The following is a 22,814-nucleotide window of genomic DNA, read 5'->3' as shown; positions in this document are numbered from 1 at the left end:
AAAGGCCAGGCACATTGGGTTCTCTGGTGAGGGTTCTTTGGAGCGAGGGTGCTTGGACCAGGTGAGTCAGCCACACCTGACCGACCGAGGGCAGCGCCGTTCACACCTCCACGGACTCATCTTCTCTGCAGTGTCACTGCTGTAGTAGCGTGGAGCACATTCTGCATATTATTAGCCGTTTGGTTTTGAGGTGGAGACCAGGTAGTTACTTGGTCAAGCTTTCCCAATGGGAAAGGAGGGAAGACAAATACTGAAGCCGATTCTTGGTATGAAATCATCGCAGTTGTGAGGCCCAGCCAGAGGCTGCTGGCTGCAGGTTGACCCAGCCAGACACATTGGTGGGGGAGACTTTTGTCAGGAGAATCTAGAATGTGTCCTTTGAAGCCATTCATTCTGGGAAGAGTCAAGTTTTATACTTGACCCCTTTTAAACTTGGAATGAAAGCTGATCCAGTTGAGCTCTGGAAGTCGACTCCGCTCACAGTTCTTTGCCCCATTCCTCACAAGAGCGTTTCCCTGTATACCAGCCGCCTGTCTTCGAATGTAATTCTGTTGTGCCTTTGATTTTTGTCACCTGCCTCCCCCAAAGCAACTGCTGTAAGTTTTTTTCTAATTATCTTTTATACCCCAGGCCCCACCTTTTTCTTTGTCTCAGATATAATTTCTGGATGCAGGGTCCTGTTGTTCCAGGTATCTTAAGAACCACAGTTACCTCAGACCTCATGTTCAACACTCATCATCTGGGTCCTCTTGGTACTGTGGGCTTGAAACATACGCCCACACCAACACACATCAACCGCATGCCAACACACACACAGAGGAACACCCTGTCGATTGTGGACACTTTTGTTTCAAAGTAAAAACTTCCCAAGAACTGATGGGGATTGCTGGCACGTACTCTCCCGCCCCTGTGCTGTGGTGGATGGGACTTGAGCGTTCCCTGAATGGTGCTTCCTGTTCTTCTCTTTGCATTCTGCCATTTTCAGTATTCTCGAGTGTGATTAGGCAAAGTGATTTGATTGGTCGATCTTGTGTACAAATAAGTTCCAAAGATGAGCTCTTCGCTAGCTCAGTTGCTAAATAAAGCTCAAGTGTAGAACATTCCTTTTATTGGCAGGATTGCAAAAACCATCAGGCAAAGTGATTTGATTGGTCGATCTTGTGTACAAATAAGTTCCAAAGATGAGCTCTTTGCTAGCTCAGTTGCTAAATAAAGCTCAAGTGTAGAACATTCCTTTCATTGGCAGGATTGCAAAAACCATCATCCACCACTGTGCATTTTGGAAAGGTGTCTAAGCATAATAAATTGCTGTGAAATTAGGCCTTGGGGAATGTGGCTGTCTGTCATTTTTTATGAATTTTAAATATATATATAAAGAACTTTTTTTTTTAAACTAGTTCAGAAAGTTGAATTAACCAGCAGTTACCTACCACATTTGAATTTTTGTCTCTGGGGCATGAACGACAGACTGAGATGTAAAGTGGTAACTCAGCCATATGAGCCTGGGCTGCTACTCGAGAGCTCTGCTGTCTCGGGGGACACCCAGGACAGGAGTGTGGCTCTAACACTACTCTCGAAGAGAATCCTCACCTGGCTCTCCAAGTGTCTGGCCTCTGTGCCATTTGGTGGCCTATAGCTTCAGTCCCTGCAAGTGCTTTAGCCCAAGTGGATCTTCTCAGAGCACTGCCGTGAGTTAAATAAATGTTTAGCCAAATACTTTCTCTTAAGGGAAAAACTCTTTCCAAATTTTGCCAGCATGACAGAGATGAGGGTGGGGCAGCTTAGGTGACGTCTGGGGTTTAAAGTCCCAGAGAGGCTCCATTAAGGCTTGAGAGCCACTGACGACTGAGATGGTTCGGCACTCTGATGGGAAAGTGTTAGAACTTCCTGCGAAAGGGGAGATTTGTTAAAATGCCAGTGGCTCTCCCACCCTCAGTTTTTTCCCCTAGAAATCTGAAGAAAAAAAAAGGCAAAGAAAATTGAGTGGTACTTGAAAATTGAGGGTGAGGGTTACCGCAGATTAGAAACAGACTTGTAGATTTCAGTTCCATACCACAAATCCACACAATGACATTTTGACATTTTTCAACTGTACAAAAGAATCTGCTTGTGATTTTGAAATGACTTTTGTTATAGCGTCTGAGGCCGAATTCACCTGTTTAATATTTTTCCAACATTTGTCCTTGAATCTGAATAACTTTATACAGTACTGTAAATTTGACTTTTGTTGAGTTTGGTGTTCATTCTTGTGAAAAGAGCTTTCTGCATGTCATGGACATACAGCTCAAGACACAGCAAAGTACAAAGTTTGCAGAACCAATTTTAGAGCCAGCCGAAAACGGCACCTGTCAGTTACCAGCTACTTCAGAATTTGTACATTCTTTTCGAGGAAAAGAAGGAAAATCCTAAAACTGACCTAACCTAGTGGAGAGGGTTGAGGATGGAGAATGTCATATTGAACTGTGTTATCTAACTTGTACATAACATTTGTAATTAAAGGTTTGGGTTCACCTGTTTCTTGCAGTTTGAATTGGTGAGTCATGACAAACTTCAGAAATGTTACTAGTCTGTGAACTAAGGCTGTAAAAGCCAGGAAGTTCTTCAAGTGCAGAAATCAAAGACTGACAGTTCAAGGCTCAGCTTCAAAGAGTACTGTTCGTATACCAGGATATGTGAAATGTAAATGTAACAGGTCACTTTTCACCCTTGTAGCTATAAAATTGAAATTTTGTAGAACAGTGATAGCTTGTACTACTGAATTAACAAAAGTTATACTAAAGTATCATGTTTTTTAAAAATATATATATATACACACACAGAGTTGAGTTTGTCACTGTTACCCTGTGTGGATCTGAAAAAGTGTGCTGATTGATTATATATATCTACATATATAAAAACACACACCAACATACTAGATCTGCACACATCTGAATGGCCTGAAGCAGACACCCATTGTGATCGCAGTTGCAAAATGAAGACGTTTTGGAGAGAACATTGTATCATAGTCCATTCATTTGCAGTGTCCCTTTGTTCCTTTTGACTGTGGTAATTGTAGAAACGAGTGTCAAGTTGGAAACTAGACGTGCTAAGTTGGGGTTTTGCTGCTGGAACTGTGCACTGGGCCCTCGAATAAACCGATGTGAATGTAGTTTTTCCCCTTGTGTGAACAGCAGCCACACCCCAGCGAAATAGGAGGGAAAAAAATCTATAGACTATTTCAAGTTTTATCTTTTTGTATATGAAAAATAAAATAATGGTAATCATAAAGCCCTGTCGTTTGCTTATTTTTTATTCCATCTGGAGGAGGGAGAGGAAGGCCATTAGAAGTGAGTGAGGGTGAAGAAAAAGGATAGAAATCTTGGCAATAATTCTCAGAGCAGAGAGGAGGGCAGGAAGGTCGAGCGCGCCGGGAAGAGTGGTGAGTGGGCCCGCGAGGAGTACGCACGCGCCGACCTCTCCCCGCCCATTAGAGCCCCGAGTGGGTACTTTTTCATTTCAGCCAGACGCGCATGCGCGCCGTGTCGGTCCCGGCTTCTCGCGTGGAGTGCGCCTGCGCAAAGAAATCCACGCGTCAGCCACACGCAATAAATGGTCGCCCGCCACACGTGCGCATGCGCAGAGATTCAACCAAAGAGGACCGCCGATCGCAAGTGCGTACGCGCCCACGTTAATACAGTTGGCCACGCTCAAGATGGCTGTCCGCCGCACGTGCGCACGCGCCCGTCTACAGAGCTTGCCACACCCAAGATGGCCGCTGGCCTCCAGTGCTCATGCGCCTCCCTTACTCTCGCGGGAGGTCCCTCCCCTTGTTCTCAACGCAGGCTCCCTCTAGCAAGCCCTGTTGAGCACTGCACCCAGCCAGCTGCTCTCGGAGGATCACCTCGACCTCATCTCAGTGTCTCCCTCCAGCGGTCCTATGAAGCGCTGCACCCAGCTTTGCCGTGATCTTTGTGTTTTTCCTCCTGCTTTCTTTCAACTTTTGCTTTCCGCGTGCAAAATTACTCATCGGAGAGCTGAAAATGTTGTGTTCTTCCTGATTCTTAGTATTCATTTTTGTTTTTGCTGTGCCTGTGTTTCTATTCTAATCCTTTGTGAATATTGCTTTTTTTGTATTTCTTCATCTCATTATTTGATTCACCTTTCTTTATGGTTTTTCTTCTTTCTTCTTCTTTGCTGAAGCTTGAACAACTTGGCAGTGAACTTTGTGTTTTTCCAATGGCTTCTTCCTACGTTTGCTTTCCACAAGCATCATTACCCAGTTGAGAGCTTAAAAGGCAGTGTTCTCCATGATTCTTCTAGTTCTTTTCTGATTTTGCTCTGCTTTGTGTGTTTATTCTAATCCTTTGTGAATATTTCTGTATTCTTTTTTTTTCCATCTCCTTCTTTGATTTTGATGTGTAACTGAAGTTGCTTTTTTGCTGATGCTTGAACAGTTTTGCAGTGATCTTTGTGTTTTTCCTCCTGCTTTCTTTCAACTTTTGCTTTCCACGTGCAAAATCACTCATTGGAGAGCTGAAAATGTTGTGTTCTTCCTGATTCTTATTCATCTTTGCTTTTGCTGTGCCTGTGTTTCTATTCTAATCCTTTGTGAATATTGCTTTCTTTTTGTATTTCTTCATCTCATTATTTGATTCACCTGTGTTCTTTAAGGTTTTTCATCTCTTCTTCTTTGCTGAAGCTTGAACGACTTGGCAGTGATCTTTGTGTTTTTCTTACGGCTTTTTTCTTATTTTTGCTTCCCACGTGCAACATTAGCCAATTGAGAGCTTAAAAGGCAGTGTTCTTCATGATTCTTCTAGTAGTTTTCTGATTTTATTCTGCTTTGTGTGTTTAATCCTTTGTGAATATTTCTGTATTCTTTGTTTTTCTTCATCTCCTTTGACTTTGATGTGTCACTGAAGTTGCTGTTTCTTTGCTGATATTTGAACAGTTTTGCAGTGATCTTTGTGTTTTTCCTCCTGCTTTCGTTTAACTTTTGCTTTCTGCGTGCAAAATTACTCATTGGAGAACTGAAAATGTTGTGTTCTTCCTGATTCTTAGTATTCATTTTTTGTTTTTGCTGTGCCTGTATTTCTACTCTAATCCTTTGTGAACATTGCTTTCTTTTTGTATTTATTCATCTCATTATTTGATTCACCTGTGTTCTTTATGGTTTTTCTTCTTTCTTCTTTGCTGAAGCTTGAACAACTTGGCAGTGGTCTTTGGGTTTTTCCTACGGCTTTCTTCTTACTTTTGCTTTCCATGTGCAACATTACCCAATCGAGAGCTTAAAATGCAGTGTTCTCCATGACTTTCCTAGTTCTTCTCTGGTTTTGCTCTGCTTTGTGTGTCTATTCTAATCCTTTGTGAATATTTCTGTGTTCTTTGCTTTTCTTCATCAGCGTTTGCCACACCCAAGATGGCCGTCGCACGCGCATGGCTCCTGTCCTCGTCGCCTGCGAGGAGTGCGCACGCGCCGACCTTCCCCTGTCGCCACTCCGAAGATGGCCGCCGCCCGCGCACGCGCATCGCGCCGGTCCTGGTCCTGGCCGGCCCTCGAGGAGTGCGCACGCGCCGACCTGCTCTCGTCGCCACTCCGAGAATGGCCGCGCGCAGCTCTTTCTCCCGCCTGGGGGGCTTCGTGGCCGGGGCGCTGCTGGGGGCCGCGGGGGCCGGGATCGCCGCCATCCCGCTGCTCCGGAGCCCGGGCCTCGGGGAGGAGGCGGACGAGGGGGAGCCGGGAGGTAAGTCTGCCCTGGAGAGGTTTCATTGCAATCAATCAGTCAATCAGTCAATCAGTCAATCAATAATCGATCACGATCAATCATCATGCATGGTCATATTATTATTAATCATCATTATCAATCCTATTGTCACATCATAATAAAATAATCGTCTCCATAGAATATTTAATATCATGCATTTAATCATAAGACTATGTGATTTGTATAAACAATCAAATCATAATTGTGATTCAATATTATACTATCATAACATGAATCATATGATAACATAATTAACACATTATTTACATTTAAATTTACTATTTATATTTAATCAGTGTTTAATGTATCATTCTATTAGGATGTCATTGATAGGATATTATTTATATTTGATTTAATTTAATGTTCTTCCTATTCGATCAATATAATGTTCCTATAAAAACTAATACAGCAAATAAGTCACGTTAATATATTATTGAATGTATCATCATTTTAATCAGGTGCATTATAATGAATACAATCATAAATATATGCTTGCATTACAGTGCAATATATTGCATAATAATATATTATTAGATGTTGCAAGTCAACCCCTGAAGAGGTTGACTGATGGAGGGATGGAGGATGAGGTCTTTCGCCTCCAGCTCGGAACACGCGACTGCCACCCTGTCCAGCTTTTGGTTCTGAGGTGAAACGGTGGGTAAACAGCTCGCAGATAGTCAGGCTTGTGGAAATATTAGCTTTATTCGGAGGACAAGACTGAAGTCCAAAGTCTCAGCCTCAGTTCCAGCAAAAAGCCCCTCACCTTCCACAGACCCTTGTTTTTATCCCCCAGAATCAGGTACCACCCAATGGTGGGATCAGATACCAACCAATGGTAGAAGCAGAATCAGGTACCACTCTAGGCTGGGGGCAGAATGCCAGGTCACACCCTAGGGTAGGGCACAATCACCGATCAGGGTAGGGTCAGTAATAATAATAATAATCCCCTAAAATATTTACATACACAACAATTAGACTTGTATTGTAATTAATATAATTATGGCCCTTCTATTATGACATAGTATGTATTATGTAGTCATAAGTATATTATACAATTACTTGTTACAACACAATTGATCGCTATATAATCAATGATTAATTGAGCGTTAGTTAATCATTCAGTAATTGGGTTTTGGTCCTCTCGGGAGACCATACGGGATGCAGCGGAATCGAACCCGGTCTCTCCCAGTCAGCTGTATGCAAAGCAATCCAGCGCCCACCTGTCTGTCTGGTCGTCTCTGTGCCCATGTGTCTTCTGTTTTTGGGTTTTTGGGTCACACCCAGCGACACTCAGGAGGGGTGACTCCTGGCTCTGTGCTCAGAAGTCTACTCCTGGCAGAGCTCGGATCCTATGGGATGCCAGGATTCCAACGGGGCAAAAAGCCTTACCGCTGTGCTGTCTATCTAGGACTCTGGTCCCTGTGCCCGTGTGTCTTTGCCCAGGCCTTGGGTGGTGCCTGGCATGTCTTGGGATCCACCCCGGGGGAGAAACTGTTTTGGAGCAGGTGAGTTCGCTTTTCCGTGAAGACTGGCAGACACATGCTCCGGGACCTGACCTGAATGGACAGAGGGACCCAGGCCTGGTGGGCAGAGGTCCCACAAGGAAGAGGCACCGAGGATAGACAGGGTCGATGGGGAACCCACTTCACTGCTGTCCCCTGTCCCGAACAGGAGAACCAGAGGGATAGAAGTGGTTAAAGAAACTGTCCTGCACACGACAGGTTGTCAACTGATTTCAGTACCCTGAGCACAGAGCCAGAAAGAATAAATCCTGAGCACTGCAGGGTGTGATCTTAATCTTTTTTATTTATCCCCCATTGCAGAGGCGCCCTGGATCAGAATGCAGCCCCAAAGATTAAGCACAAAGCCTGGGTCAGACACAGCAAACCACCCGTCTTCTCACTAGACCGCTTTTTTCAAAAAATAATTTCTTTATTGAAGCACCGTGGTTAGAGACATGTTCATAATTGGGTTTCAGCCATAAAATACGCACCCTGTTTTCACCAGTGCAAGTTTCCCACCACCATTGTCCCCCTCTCCCCCCCCCCCTTTTTTTTTTACCTCCACCCACCCCCTGCCTGTCTTTGACACAGGTGTTGTATTTCTCTTTCATTGTCATGGTAGTTGCTAGTGTCCTTATTCACTCTGTGATCAGCTTGTTATCATGGGCTGGTCCTCATCTCTGTTGTCTCTGGGTGTTATTATTATACTTCAAGACCACTTTTTGAACTTTACAGTATGAGCAAGATCTTGGTGGGTCTCCTCTGTAGGTGCCCCAGTGGGTCAGAGGAGCGAGGCAGGCACTTCCCTGAGTAAACCTCGGCCTAGTCCTCGCCTGAGCTCCTTGGGCTGCTGCTACCTTTGTCTGTGTGGTGCTTTGTGGGAAAGATTTGATGGACTGGTTTTGTTTCGGTTTTGGTCCACACCTGCTGCTTCTGGACTCCTTCCTGACCGGGGTTCTGTGGCTCCCAGCGGTCCTCAGAGATGTTGGTAGTCGAACGTGGGTCTTTCCTGCTCTGCAGTCCCTCAAGCCATCTCCCTCACCAAGATCTTGTTCTACTGGAAAGTTAAAAAAAGCAGTCAGATGAGATGGCTGGAGTGATTTACTGCATCTACCCAGGCTGTGCGCTTCATCTTTGGGGCTGCATTCTGATTCGGGGACCCTGTGCAATGTGGTGGTGGTGGGGGGGATGAAAAAGGTAAGCACCCTGCAGTGCTCAGGATTTATTCTTTCCTGGCTCTGTGCTCAAGGCACCGGAATCAAATGAAGACCTGCTATGTGCAGGACAGTTTCCTTACCCACTTGTATATCACATTTTTCTATTTAATTTTGGGCCATACCCGGTGGTGCTCAGTGGTTACTCCTGGCTCTGCACTCAGGGATAACTCCTGATGACATTGACGCACCTAGGGATTCAGTTATTCAGCTGCCTGCAAGGCCACTACTGTACTGTTGCTCCAGGTACCCCAACCCATCCCTCTGCCCTCTCTTGATGTAACTATGTAAACTGATAGGCAGTGATGGGCAGAATTTCTTCAACCCCGCTACCACCAGAGGGATAATACAGGGATAGAGAGTTGGTCTTGTGTGCTGTGCTGCTGAAATAGGTTCAATCCCTGGTACCCCATGTTGTAAAATCACCTCATATGCCGTATCTTCAACCCCAGGTGAGCGAGTCTGAATCAGAGACCACCCCCAGGTGGGGGGAATAAGAACAGAGTAAAGGCAGATAGTACTGGCTGTACTGAGCCTGTCCCACTCAGGCTTGCTTGTAAGACAATCTCTGTTTGGGGGGTAAAACCAAGTTGTAAGTAAACAAATACATAAAAAGAAACCAGGGATGATCTTTTTTTTGGGGTAAAATAAGGTGTAACCTAACACCATATGAACCTGAATCCTCTAGGAGTGATCCCTGAGCTCAGAACTAGGAATAAGTCATGAATATTGCCAGGTGTGGCCCCAAACCCAAGGCAAATGAAAAAATTTTTACTGTCTTTATAATGGCAAAAAAAAAAAAAAAAAAATCTCCTGGTTGCGTAGGCATTTTAAGTTAAAAAATGTTTTATTATTACCTTTTTTTTCCCTTTGGGCATTCCTGGCAGGCTCTGAGACAACATGGTGTGTGAGTGGTACCAGAGCAAGCGGAGTGTCCTACCTGCTGTAGTTTGGTTCCTGTCCTTGTTATTTCTTTTTAATTCTTACCCTTTATCTCTAGGGATATCTTTGTTCCTAAAAAGTGAATATTATTTGTTTTTCCACCCTCCCCCCTGCTTTTCATTTTTAGGTTCTAGAGAAAAGGCTGTCATGGAACAATTTGGATTTCCTTTAACTGGAACGGAGACTAGATGCTACACGAATCATGCATTGTCTTACGATCAGTCAAAGCGGGTCCCAAGATGGGTTCTTGAACATATCTCTAAGAACAAGATACTAGGTAAGTGACTCGAGGCAAGGCATTTATGGAAGATGTTTCCACATGTAGAACACAAAGGATGATGGGTAATTGACCTTTTTCATACCTAACACATATAGAATATAATGACTTACTGGATAAAGAGACCCTGCCTGAATCAGGGAACCCCTGACTATTGCCAGAAATTGGTGGTGCTGTCATACTAGTGCTGCTGCGAGCACCATGATGGAAGTGCCATCCATGTTTCTTCCACTGCTCAGCCTAAGGGTGTGTACATAAAAGCGGGAGGGGGTCAGAGAAGGCGCCTCATATTAAATTTAGCGTTCCTTTTTTTTTTTTTTTTGTTTGGTTGGTTTTTTGGGGCCACACCCATTTGATGCTCAGGGGTAACTCCTGGCTAAGCGCTCAGAAATTGCCCCTGGCTTGGGGGGACCATATGGGACACCGGGGGATCGAACCGCGGTCCTTCCTTGGCTAGCGCTTGCAAGGCAGACACCTTACCTCTAGCGCCACCTCTCCGGCCCCAAATTTAGCGTTCCTAATTTGACCGCAAGCTCTGGCATTTATCTTCTGGCCTTGGTAAAATGTTTTCTTGTTTGACTTTTTTTTTTTTTTTTTTTTTTAATTTTGAGGCTATACCTGTCTCATTCTGGTGATGATCAGGGTTAGGTACCATGCAGGGCCAGGTATCCAATCTAAGTCTGCATGGCCTCTTGCCCACTGAACTGTCTCCAATCCGGTGAAAGTAATTTTTAGTCTTCACCTCTCCTTGGTTTGTGGAGAGGGATTGGGGAGGGTTGGCCTAGCAGGGAACCACAGTGTATCATTATAATTGCTTAAAATGCTAAAGGAAGAGGGGCCGGAGAGATAGCACAGTGGTAGGGTGTTAGTGTTGCAAATGTCTGACCTGGAACAGACCTGGGTTTGATTCCCAGCATCCCTCATGGTCCCCTGAGCCTGGCAGGAGTGACTTCTGAGCTCAGAGCCAGGAGTAATTTCTGAGCACCTCTGTGTGTGGCCCACAAACAAACAAACAAACAAACAAACAAACAAACAAACAAACAAACAAACAAAACCTAAAGAAAGAAATGATTGCACATTGACAGTTTAAGGAATAGTGAAGAATATGAAGTGAGATTACAAAAGATAAGTATCCTGGGTGGGCCAGAGGGAGACCAGATGCTTATCTTTTATTTTTTTTGGTTTTGGGTGACGCCCGGCAGCGCTCAGGGGTTACTCCTGGCTCTATGCTCAGAAATTGCTTCTGGCAGGCTCTGGGGACCATATGGGATGCCGGGATTCGAACCACAGTCCTTCTGCATGCAAGGCAAATGCCTTACCTCCATGCTATCTCAGGCCCCCAGATACTTATCTTTGAAAGGAAAGTTGGTCTGAGGATGGGAAACATACAGGTGAAGGAAAGCACTGTTGTATCATGCAGGGTCACAGTGCAGAGATGAGTTTTGTTCCTTTGGGGAACTAGAAGCCCTAATGGCTGAAGCTGGAAAGGATATGAGGTGGCCTGGAGCTGAAAAGGCAGGCAGGGCCAATTGCTCGTCCCTGGGCCCTCTTGGAAAGAAGCAAGAGGACAAATTTAATGTTTGATTGATTTTTTAAAACTAGATTCTTTCTTTCTTTTTTTTTTTTTGGTTTTTGGGCCACACCCGGCGTTGCTCAGGGGTTACTCCTGGCTGTCTGCTCAGGAATAGCTCCTGGCAGGCACGGGGGGACCCTATAGGACACTGGGATTCGAACCAACCACCTTGGGTCCTGGATCGTCTGCTTGTAAGGCAAACGCTGCTGTGCTATCTCTCCAGGCCCAAAACTAGATTATTTCTATTTACACTCATCACTGTCCTGTCTTTCCTGACCCTTACCCATATGGAGCAGTATTGAACTATACTATTTAACTAGGAATTATTTACAGTACATAAAAAATATATACAAAATAAAAAGTAATTCCCCTGCTTACTTTTTCAATCTTGTTCTCTCTTGAATGCATATTTCTTTTTTTCTTTCTTTCTTTTTTTTTTTTTTTTTTTTTTTTTGGTTTTTGGGCCACACCCAGCGGTGCTCAGGCTCCTGGCTGTCTGCTCAGAAATAGCTCCTGGCAGGCATGGGGGACCATATGGGACACTGGGATTCGAATCAACCACCTTTGGTCCTGGCTGTGCTATCTCTCCGGGCCCTTGAATGCATATTTCTCCCCCCCCCCCCCCCGCCCCGCCTGTGTCCCTTTCTGTCTCTCCCCTCACATTTTTTTTGAACCAGGTGGTGTTCAGGGGTTACTCCTGGCTATCTGCTCAGAAATAGCTCCTGGTAGGCACGGGGAACCATATGGGACGCCAGGATTTGAATCAACCGCCTTAGGTCTTGGGTCGGCTGCTTGCAAGACAAACACTGCTGTGCTATCTCTCCGGCCCCAAAATTTATTTTATTAAAAAAAAACAACTTTGTTTTTTGGGCATACCTAGCGGGTGCTCCAGGCTTACTCTTAGCCCTGCACTCAGGAATTACTCCTGTCAGTGCTCCAGGACCATGTGGGAGGCCTGGGATTGGACCCATGTTGTTGTGTGCAAGGCAAATGCCCTTCTAGCTCTACTATAGGTTCGTTTTCCCCCCCAAATTAGTTTCTTTCACTAAAAATCATATGAAGCAACATGAAAAATGTAGAATTGCTGGGCCAGTATTTGAAGGAAGGCCAGAATCCGGAGATAAAGCTCCATCATTGTCTTGGCCCCACATCCTGATATGGGGACTGGGACTGAGGGCAAGAACCTCAGACTCACTCAGGATCTGTTGTACACTAGACTCCCATCCTGTGCCCCATGAACCTGGTACTCCCAAGGACTGCATCCTTAAGGAAGCGTGGGTCACAGCTCACCTGCCTTCCTGTCACTGCCAATACATGGGAAGTGACAGTATCCTGCTGAAAAGAGTCAATAGGAAAAGGAAAAGCTTGCCAAGGATAGTGATGGCTGCAGACTGGCCAGATTTATAGCCTCAGACCATGTATCCTGTAGATTTGGGATCCTATGCCCTGCGCTTGGTTGAATATGCTCCTCCAAATAAATTTACAACCTAACTCATGGAAAGGCTTTTTGATTCAAGGCCTCTGGAAATGCCACATGTTTTACAAAGACAGCCAGCAGAGCATGGAGCAATAGGCAGTTGGGAGAGCATTTGCCTTGCATGAGGCTGATCCAGGTTTGATCCTTGGCATCGGTCCTCAGCATCCCATATGGCCCCATGAGTCGCCTGCAAGGAGTGATTCCTGAGTGTAGAGATCTGAGTAAACCCTGAAAGCCACCAGGTGTGGCCCAGAAAACAAACAAACAAACAAACAAAAAGACAGTGAGAGGCTGGCAAAGTTAATCACATACAGGGGAGAGTTAACGCATAGAGAAATATCTGCGTTGAGTTCGCTAATAATCTTTCTGTGTTACCACCTATATTTCTTATGAAGTAATGAGATATTGTATTCTGTGGAGCACTGTCTGCTATATTCAAAGATGGTAATTTGTACATGTGTGATTGGGATTTCACACATGCACGGAAGACTATCCCTGGCTCTAGAACTACTTAAGACCTGTGAATCTCACAGTTTAAAATTTTTCTTGGCTAAACAAAATGATCTTGGAAATAGTAGCCTATCTGTATTCATTTTGTACTCGTTTTACTTGAGTAGCAACCTGAGTATTCCATTTACCTTTAGAATTTTCTTTTTTTTTTTTTGGGCCACACCCGGTAATGCTCAGGGGTTACTCCTGGCTATGTGCTCAGAAGTTGCTCCTGGCTTGGGGGACCATATGGGACACCGGGGGATCGAACTGCGGTCCATCCAAGGCTAGCGCAGGCAAGGCAGGCACCTTACCTTTAGCGCCACCGCCCGGCCCCACCTTTAGAATTTTCACAGTGATTATAATAAGATCTGTCCTAATGACAAATGTAAAATACAGCGTTGGCATTTGCTGTTGACAGCTGAGGTAAGTGTTTTGGAGGTATTAGAGTATTAGCAGAAATCAGAATTTCAGAAAATGTATGGGGCACACCAGGGATGAAGTCCACACTTACAAGGCAAGTAAGTGCTTTCCTACTAATTTACCGTTGAGCTATGTCCATATCTTTTTGACTTTTTTTATGGTTTGGGGCCTTCCCTGGCAGTACTCAGTGGCTGATCCCCTTTCAGTGCTCAGGAGTTTCTCTTGATGGGGAGGGGGACCGTGCTGTACCCTGACCTCCTGCATGCAAAGCCATCTCTTGAGCCTGTTCACTGGTTCATTTCATTTACTTCTGGATTAAGCTCAGAACCTGTAGATTTGTATTGTTATGGTTTAAGAGACAATAAATAAGACATCACAGAACACTCCTTACCCCACAAACTGTGCCTACTCAGAACAAATTGTTTTGTGTCTCACACACATAAAATCTGTTCTTGTGGTATTTATCAAGCTTGTCAAAACAGTTATACAAAATCTGACACATTCTGGTCTCTTTTGGGGGGAGCACACCTGGCGGTGCTCAGGGGTTACTCCTGGCTCTGTGCTCAGAATACACTCCTGGCAGGCTCAGGGGACCATATGGGATGTCCTGGATTGAACCTGAGTCAGCTGCCTGCATGGCAAATGCCCTACCTGCTCGCTGCACTATGGCCCCAGCCCTACCCACTTTTTCAGAGCTAAAGTTTATGTAGTAACGAAGCGTGAGCTAAAGTTTATGTAGTAACGAAGCGTTACATACAGATACATTATTTTTATTTTATTTTATTTTTGGTTTTTGGGCCTCACCTGGTGACGCTCAGGGGTTAATCTTGGCTCTATGCTCAGAAATTGCTCCTGGCAGGCTTGGGGGACCATATGGATTCCAGGGATCAAACCTGGTTCGTCCCAGGTCAGCTGCATGCAAGACAAATGCCTTACCGCTGTCCTATCACTCTGGCCATTAGCTAGATTTTTTTGTTTTGTTTTGTTTTGTTTTTTGTTTTTTGGGCCATACCCGGCGGTGCTCAGGGGTTACTCCTGGCTGCTCATAAATAGCTCCTGGCAGGCACGGGGGACCCTATGGGACACCGGAATTCGAACCAACCACCATAGGTCCTGGATCGACTGCTTGCAAGGCAAACGCGCTGTGCTATCTCTCCGGGCCCAGCTAGATATTTTGATAGTCTTTGCTTTTGTTTATCTACTGTCCAGAGGACTTTGAAAAAGCCAGAAACAAAAGTATAGAGATAGCTGCACTCTGTAAAAGGAATGCTTTTCTAGTCCTAGGCAAATTCAGATGAAATATCTCAAGTATGCCAGGAACTTGAGATAGACATGCAATCTCTAAGTGCTGGCTGCTCAGAGATCCCAGTCAGCTGCAGCCAGCTTGCTTTGTTTAGAGAATCTTTAGAGATATTTATTATGCACTGATAATTTTTTTTTTTTTTTGCCAGAGCAGTAGCACTCCGGTAGGGTGTTTGCCTCACATGCAGCTGACCTGGGTTTGATCCCTGGCATCAATTACGGTCCATTGAGCACTGTCAAGAGGATTGCTGAGCTCAGAGCCAGGAGTAAGCCCTGAATGTTGGTGGGGAGTGCTCCCTCTCCCCCACAAAACAGTACTTTTTTTTCCTTTCCAGGTAATGCAAACAGAAAACGTTGTAAATTCAAGCCTGATCCTAACATCTCTCCGACCTTCAGCGCCGTCAACGAGGACTACATGGGAAGTGGGTGGTCTCGAGGACATATGGCCCCAGCTGGAAATAACAAGTTCTCATCTGTAGGCACCTTGGGGAAAGTGGGGTGGCATATTTATGCTATGGAACTTGGCAATCAAAAACCAGGAGTCACACTTTATTGTAGAACTTGAGAATTTCATTACCTTTAAATATTTTCGTCATTTTCTTTCTTTTATGTTTGTTTGTTTGTTTTTATGCCACACCACACTCAGGTTACTCCTGGCTTTGCGCTCAGGAATTACTACTGGCGATGCTCTGGGATCGTCTGGAATGTGGCTATTGAACTTGGGTCGGCCATATTCAAGCCAAACGCCCTCCTCAGTGTATTAAGCTCTGGCCCCTTTTAAATATTTTTTGTTTGTTTGTTTAGGTGCTAAAACATTTTTAACAAGGTCAAATGAAGAAAACAAAATGTGGGCCAGAGAGATGGCACAGTGGGTAGGGCGTTTGCCTTGCATGTGGAGGGACCTGGTTCGATTCCCAGCATTCCATGTGGTCCCCCAGCCTGCCAAGGACGATTTCTGAGAGCATAGCCAGGAGTGACCCCTGGGTGTGGCCCAGGAATCAACCAACCAATCAATCAATAAATAAAACCAAAAAGCTCTGTAAAAGGGAACTGAAAAGCCACTTGGAACCAAAGCTATTTATTCTTTGAAAAATTTCAGACCCATAGAAAGATTGAAAATATCAACAGCAAATGCATTTTGCTACATTTACATCAGTATATATACACACATAATAAATATATATGTATTGTATATGAGTACAGGTAATTTTTTAGTTATCTTTAGTAGAATTATTATACTTCATTCCTAACTAGATTGCAAATGTATTTTTTAAATTATCTTTATTTAAACACCGTGATTGTATATATTTATATAAATATGATTGCAGTTGTATGATTTCAGTCATGTAAAGAGAACCCCCCTTCACCAGTGCAACATTCCCACCACCAATGTCCCAAATCTCTCTCCTTCCCACCCAATCCACACCTGCACTCGAGACACGATTTCTTTTTTTTTTTTTTTTTTTTTTTTTTTGGTTTTTGGGCCACACCCGGTAACGCTCAGGGGTTACTCCTGGCTATGCGCTCAGAAGTCGCTCCTGGCTTGGGGGACCATATGGGACGCCGGGGGATCGAACCGCGGTCCGTCTCCTAGGCTAGCGCAGGTAAGGCAGGCACCTTACCTCCAGCGCCACCGCCCGGCCCCGAGACACGATTTCTACTTCCCTCATTCATTCACATTGTTAGGATAGTTCTCAATGTAGTTATTTCTCTAACTGCACTCATCACTCCTTGTGGTGAGCTTCATGTCATGAGCTGCACTTTCCAGCCCTCATCTCTTTTGTCTCTGAGAATCATTGCAAAAATGTCTTTCATTTTTCTTAAAACCCATAGATGAGTGAGACTATTTTGAGTCTATCTCTCTTCCTCCGACTTATTTCACTCAGCATAATAGATTCCATCTACATCCATGTGTAGGAAAATCTCATGACTTCATCTCTCCTGATGGCTGCACAGTATTCCATTGTTTATATGTACCACAGTTTCTTTAGCCACTCATCTGTTGAAGGGCATCTTGGTTGTTTCTAGAGTCTGGCTACTGTAAATAGCGCTGCAATGAAGGGATTTTTTTAATTGTATTTTTGTTTTAATAGGCTAGGGTATATCCCTAGGAGTGGTATAGCTGGATCGTATGGGAGCTCAATTTCCAGTTTTTGGAGGAATCTCCATATCGCTTTCCATCAAGGCTGGACTAGACGGCATTCCCACCAGCAGTGAAAGAGTTCCTTTCTCTCCACATCCTGGCCAGCACTGACTGTTCTCGTGATGTGTGCCAATCTCTGTGGCGTGAGGTAGTACCTCATAGTTGTTTTGATTTGCATCTCTCTGACGATTAGTGATATGGAGCATCTTTTCATGTGCCTTTTGGCCATTTGCATTTCTTCTTTTACAGTGTTTATTTCTTCTCATTTTTTGATGGGGTTAGGTTTTTTTTCTTGTAAAATTCTGTCAGTACCTTGTAATTTTGAATATTAGTCCTTTATCTGATGAGTATTGGGTGAATAATTTTTTTCACTCAGTGGGTGGCTTTTGTAATCTGGGCACTATCTCCTTTGAGGTGCAGAAGCTTCTCAGCTTAATATAGTCCCATCTGTTTATCTCTGCTTCCACTTGTTTGGAGAGTGCTGTTTCCTCCTTAAAGATGTCTGTAGTCTCAACGTCATGGAGTGTTTTACCTATGTGTTGTTCTATATACCTTATAGTTTCAGATCTGATATCAAGGTCTTTAATCCATTTGGATTTTACCTTTGTGTTACCTTCATGTTTTACCTTGGTGTTAGCTGGAGGTCTGAGTTCGCTTTTTTGCAAGTGGCTAACCAGTTATGCCAACACCACTTGTTGAAGAGGCTTTCCTTGCTCCATTAGGATTTCTTGCTCCTTTATCAAAAACTAGGTGGTTGTATGTCTGGGGAACATTCACTGAGTACTCAAGCCTATTCCACTGATCTGAGGGTCTGTCTTTATTCCAATACTATGCTGTTTTGATAACTATTGCTTTGTAGTACAGTTTAAAGTTGGGGAAAGTAATTCCTCCCATATTCTTTTTCCCAATGATTGCTTTAGCTATTCTAGGGTGTTTATTGTTCCATATGAATTTCAAAAGTGCCTGATCCACTTCTTTGAAGAATGTCATGGGTATCGTTAGAGGAATCTCGTTAAATCTGTACAATGCTTTTGGAAGTATTGCCATTTTAATGATGTTGATCCTGCTAATCCATGAGCAGGGTATGTGTTTCCATTTCCACGTGTCCTCTCTTATTTCTTGGAGCAGTGTTTTATAGTTTTCTTTGTATAGATCCTTCACATCTTTAGTCAGGTTGACTCCAAGATATTTGAGTTTGTGTGGCACTAATGTGAATGGGATTGTTTTCTTAATGTCCATTTTTTCCCTATCATTACCGATGTATAAAAAGGCCATTGATTTCTGTGTGTTAATTTTGTAGCCTGCCACCTTGCTATATGAGTCTATTGTTTCTAGAAGCTTTTTGGTAGAGTCTTTAGGGTTTTCTAAGTAGAGTATCATGTCATGTGCAAACAGTGAGAAATTGACTTCTTCCTTTCCTTTCTGGATTCCCTTGATATCTTTTTCTTGCCTAATTGCTATAGCAAGTACTTCCAGTACTATGTTAAATAGGAGTGGTGAGAGGGGGCAACCTTGTCTTGTACCAGAGTTTAGAGGAAAGGCTTTTAGTTTTTCTCCATTGAGGATACTATTTGCCATTGGCTTGTGGTAGATGGCCTTAACTATATTGAGAAAGGTTCCTTTCATTCCCATCTTGCTGAGAGTTTTCATCAAAAATGGGTGTTGGACCTTATCAAGTGCTTTCTCTGCGTCTATTGATATGACCATGTGATTTTTATTTTTCTTGTTGTTGATGTTGTGTATTATGTTGATAGATTTATGGCTGTTAAATCATCCTTGCGTTCCTGAGATGAAACTTACTTGATTGTAGTGAATGATCTTCTTGATGAGACACTGGATTCTATTTGCCAGAGGTTTTTTTTTTTTTTTTTTTTTGGTTTTTGGGCCACACCCGGCGGTACTCAGGGGTTACTCCTGGCTGTCTGCTCAGAAATAACTCCTGGCAGGCACGGGGGACCTTATGGGAAAACCGGGATTCGAACCAACCACCTTTGGTCCTGGATGGGCTGCTTGCAAGGCAAACGCCACTGTGCTATCTCTCCGGGCCCGCCAGAATTTTTTTTGAGGATCTTTGCATCTTTGTTCATCAGGGATATTGGTCTGTAATTTTCTTTTTTTGGCACCATCTTTATCTGATTTTGGTATTAGTGATGTTGGCTTCATAAAAGCTATTTGGAAGTGTTCCTGTTTTTTCAATTTCATGAAAGAGCCTGGCCAGGATTCGTAGTAGTTCTTCTTGAAAGGTTTGAAAGAATTCATTTGTGAATCCATCAGGGCCTGGGCTTTTGTTTTTGGGCAAATTTTTGATTACAGTTTTAATTTCCTCAATAGTGATGGGGGTGTTTAGATATGCTACATCTTCTTTATTCAACTGTGGAAGGTTATATGAGTTTAAAAATTTATCCATTTCTTCCAGGTTCTCATATTTAGTGGCATAGAGTTTCTCAAAGTCTCTGAATACCCTTTGAATCTCTGCAGTATCTGTAGTAGCCTCCCCCTTTTCTTTTTTTTTTTTTTGGTTTTTGGGCCACATCCGGTAATGCTCAGGGGTTACTCCTGGCTATGTGCTCAGAAGTCACTCCTGGCTTGTCCCCCTTTTCATTTCTAATACGCGTTATCAAGTTTCTCTCCCTCTCTTTCTTTGTGAGTTTTGTCAGTGGTCTATCAATCTTATTTAATTTTTCAAAGAACCAACTTCTGCTTTCGTTGATCTTTCGGTTTGTTTTTTGGGTTTCTACTTCATTGATTCATTGATTTCTGTTCTCAGCTTTGTTATTTCCTTCTGTCTTCCTTTTTATTTTATTTTTGTTTTTTTTTTGGTTTTTTTGGGCCACACCCGTTTGATGCTCAGGGGTTACTCCTGGCTAAGTGCTCAGAAATTGCCCTGGCTTGGCTGTCTTCCTACTTTTGGTTCCTTTTGTTGATCATTTTCTAATTTTACAAGCTGTGTCATTAAGCTGTTCAGGTATGCCCCTTCTTCTTTCCTGATGTTTGCTTGCAAAGCTATAAATTTTCTTCTCAGTACCGCTTTTGCTGTATCCCATAGGTTCTGATTGTTTGTGTTTTCATTGTCATTTGTTTCCAGGAAAATTTTGATTTCCTCTTTGATTTCATCTCGGACCCATTAGTTGTTCAGTAGTAGACTGTTTAATTTCCAGCTGTTAAAGTTTTTCTTGTGTGTCCCTTTGTAGTTCACATCTAACTTCAGAGCCTTGTGGTCAGCAAAGGTAGCCTGCAAAATTTCTATCCTCTTGATTTTATGTAGGTTTGTTTTATGTGCCAGCATGTGGTCTATCCTGGAGAATGACCCATGTACGTTGGAAAAGAATGTGTATCCAGGTTTTTTGGGGTGGAGTGTCCTATATATATCTACTAGGCCTCTTTCTTCCATTTCTCTTTTCAGGTCTAGTATATATTTGTTGGGTTTCAATCTGGTTGACCTGTCAAGTGTTGACGAGCCTGTGTTGAGGTCTCCCACAATTATTGTGTTATTATTGATATCCTTTTTCAGATTTGTCAACAATTGTATTAAATACGTTGCTCGTCCCTCATTGGGTGCATATATGTTTAGGAGAGGGATTTTTTCCTGCAGTACATATCCCTTGATTAGTAAAAAATGTCCATCTTTGTCCCTTACAACTTTTCTGAGTATAAAGTTTGTGTCATCTGATATTAGTATGGCCACTCCAGCTTTTTTAAGGTTGTTGTTTGCTTGGATGATTTTCCTCTAGCCTTTGGTTCTGAGTCTGTTTGTTCTGACTATTCAGGTGTTGGGTTCAGTTGCAAATGAATTTTTTTTTTTTTTTTTTTGGTTTTTGGGTCACACCCGGCGGTGCTCAGGGGTTCCTCCTGGCTGTCTGCTCAGAAATAGCTCCTGGCAGGCACGGGGGACCATATGGGACACCGGGATTCAAACCAATCACTTTTGGTCCTGGATCGGCTGCTTGCAAGGCAAACGCCGCTGTGCTATCTCTCCAGGCCCGCAAATGAATTTTTTAAACTTTATTTATTTATTGATTAGTCATACTGGGTGTGATCAGGGATTACTCCTGGCTCTGCACTCAGAAATCATCCCTGACAGGCTAGGGGACCGTACGGGATGCTGGGAACCAAACCAGGTCCCTCCAGGATCAGCAGCATGCAAGGCAAATGCCCTACCACTGAGCTATTTCTCCAGCCCATTACTTAGAATTTCTATCCACTCTCTGGTCATTTGTTTTACACTTAACCATAGGCCCTCGTTCACTGCATTTCTTTCAGTCCTGCAAGGGATGATTTATGAGTGCAGAGCCAGGAATAACTCCTGAGCACTGCCGGGAGTGGCCCAACAGCCAGTCAATCAATTAATAAATATATAAAGTTAAAAATCAAAAGAAATTCTAAGTGACAAGGAATTTCTTTGCTATTTGGAACTAATAAGTTTCTACATAAAATCCCTAGGAGTTGACCTTTATTGGGATACTTTTTGCTGGAGGCATAAAATCAGAACTTACCCTTTACTTTTGTCTTGAAAACTTAGTTCTTAGAATCTACAGTTCAGGTTGGAATTTTATAAATAAATAAAGCCTAGTACACCACACTTTTCATTTAACTACTTTTATTTTTAAATTATTTGTTTTGGTGGTACTCAGGGCTTGCTTCTAGCTCAGCACTTGAGAACTGCTCCTGGCAGTGCTCAGGAGACCATATGGGATGCCGGAGATTGAGCCTAGATTGGCTGTGTACAAGGCTAGTGCCCTGTCCTCTGTACTGTCTCTCCAGTCCAGCCCATGACTTTTTTCTTTTAAAAGGGATGCCTTTTTTTTTTAATTTTTAATTTTGAGCCACACCTGGTGGTGCGTAGGTCTTACTCCTGGTTTTGCACTCCGGATCACTCTGGTGGGGTTTACAGAACCATAAAGGATTATGCCCGGATTAGGGATGGAACCCTAGTCAGGTACATGTAGGACAAGTTCTGTCCCACTGTACTATTGACCACGCCTGCCCATTATTTTGAATGATCTTCATTGAGCTTTTCTGGAATAGTGGTGAATTTTTTTTTTTTTTTTGGTTTTTGGGCCACACCCGGCGGTGCTCAGGGGTTACTCCTGGCTGTCTGCTCAGAAGTAGCTCCTGGCAGACACGGGATTCGAACCAACCACCTATGGTCCTGGATCGGCTGCTTGCAAGGCAAATGCCGCTGTCCTATCTATCTCTCCGGGCCCATGGTGAATTTTTTTAATCCTATAAAGTGGGGGTTGTAATTGCGTGGCAATAACAGAAATAAGGAACTGCTTTTCACTCCTGCTTTGGACAATCTTTGTGAGTTGCTCTATGTTTCTTTTCACAGAAAGCCATGGCTGAAACGTTTTACCTTTCTAATATTGTGCCTCAGGATTTTGAGAACAACGCTGGCTATTGGAACAGGTGAGGGGTGAGAGATTTCTAGAGGTGGTTCTGTGGAAGATGAATGCTGTGGCAAGAGAAGGTGCTAGTGTGTCTCGAATCGTTTCACTGTCAATACTAGAGGTGGGAGTATGTGGGCCTTCCTGACAGAATGATGCATAGGTCTTGTCTTCTTTCTGGTTTAGGAATATAGTTTAAGAATATAGTTTAGGAACATAGTCTTCAGGACATGCTCTCTCATTCATCCATTGATCTTGTTGACTACTGATCTGAAGTCAGAGTTTGGAAGAAACTACTTCATAATAAGAAATATTATTTCTCTTAATAAGTGGGATAGCGAAAT

The 22,814-nt window shown here is 43.4% G+C and overlaps 1 protein-coding gene across 1 annotated transcript in view; it reads left to right on the top strand.

The window, feature by feature from the left end:
* The first annotated feature begins 5,526 nt into the window (after positions 1 to 5,526).
* Positions 5,527 to 22,814, top strand: part of EXOG (exo/endonuclease G) — a 31,625-nt gene continuing 14,337 nt past the window's right edge. The window contains exons 1-4 of the mRNA XM_049766430.1: positions 5,527 to 5,723; positions 9,530 to 9,679; positions 15,279 to 15,418; positions 22,416 to 22,492. Coding sequence (XP_049622387.1) covers positions 5,582 to 5,723; positions 9,530 to 9,679; positions 15,279 to 15,418; positions 22,416 to 22,492 — 509 coding nt within the window. The 5' untranslated portion in view covers positions 5,527 to 5,581. The remainder of the gene's footprint in view (positions 5,724 to 9,529; positions 9,680 to 15,278; positions 15,419 to 22,415; positions 22,493 to 22,814) is intronic.

This window comes from Suncus etruscus, chromosome 20, assembly GCF_024139225.1.
Source record: "Suncus etruscus isolate mSunEtr1 chromosome 20, mSunEtr1.pri.cur, whole genome shotgun sequence".
In the NCBI taxonomy this organism is placed as follows: domain Eukaryota; kingdom Metazoa; phylum Chordata; class Mammalia; order Eulipotyphla; family Soricidae; genus Suncus; species Suncus etruscus.
Note: the sequence above shows the minus strand (reverse complement) of the source record. Positions and strands in the feature narration are given on the sequence as shown.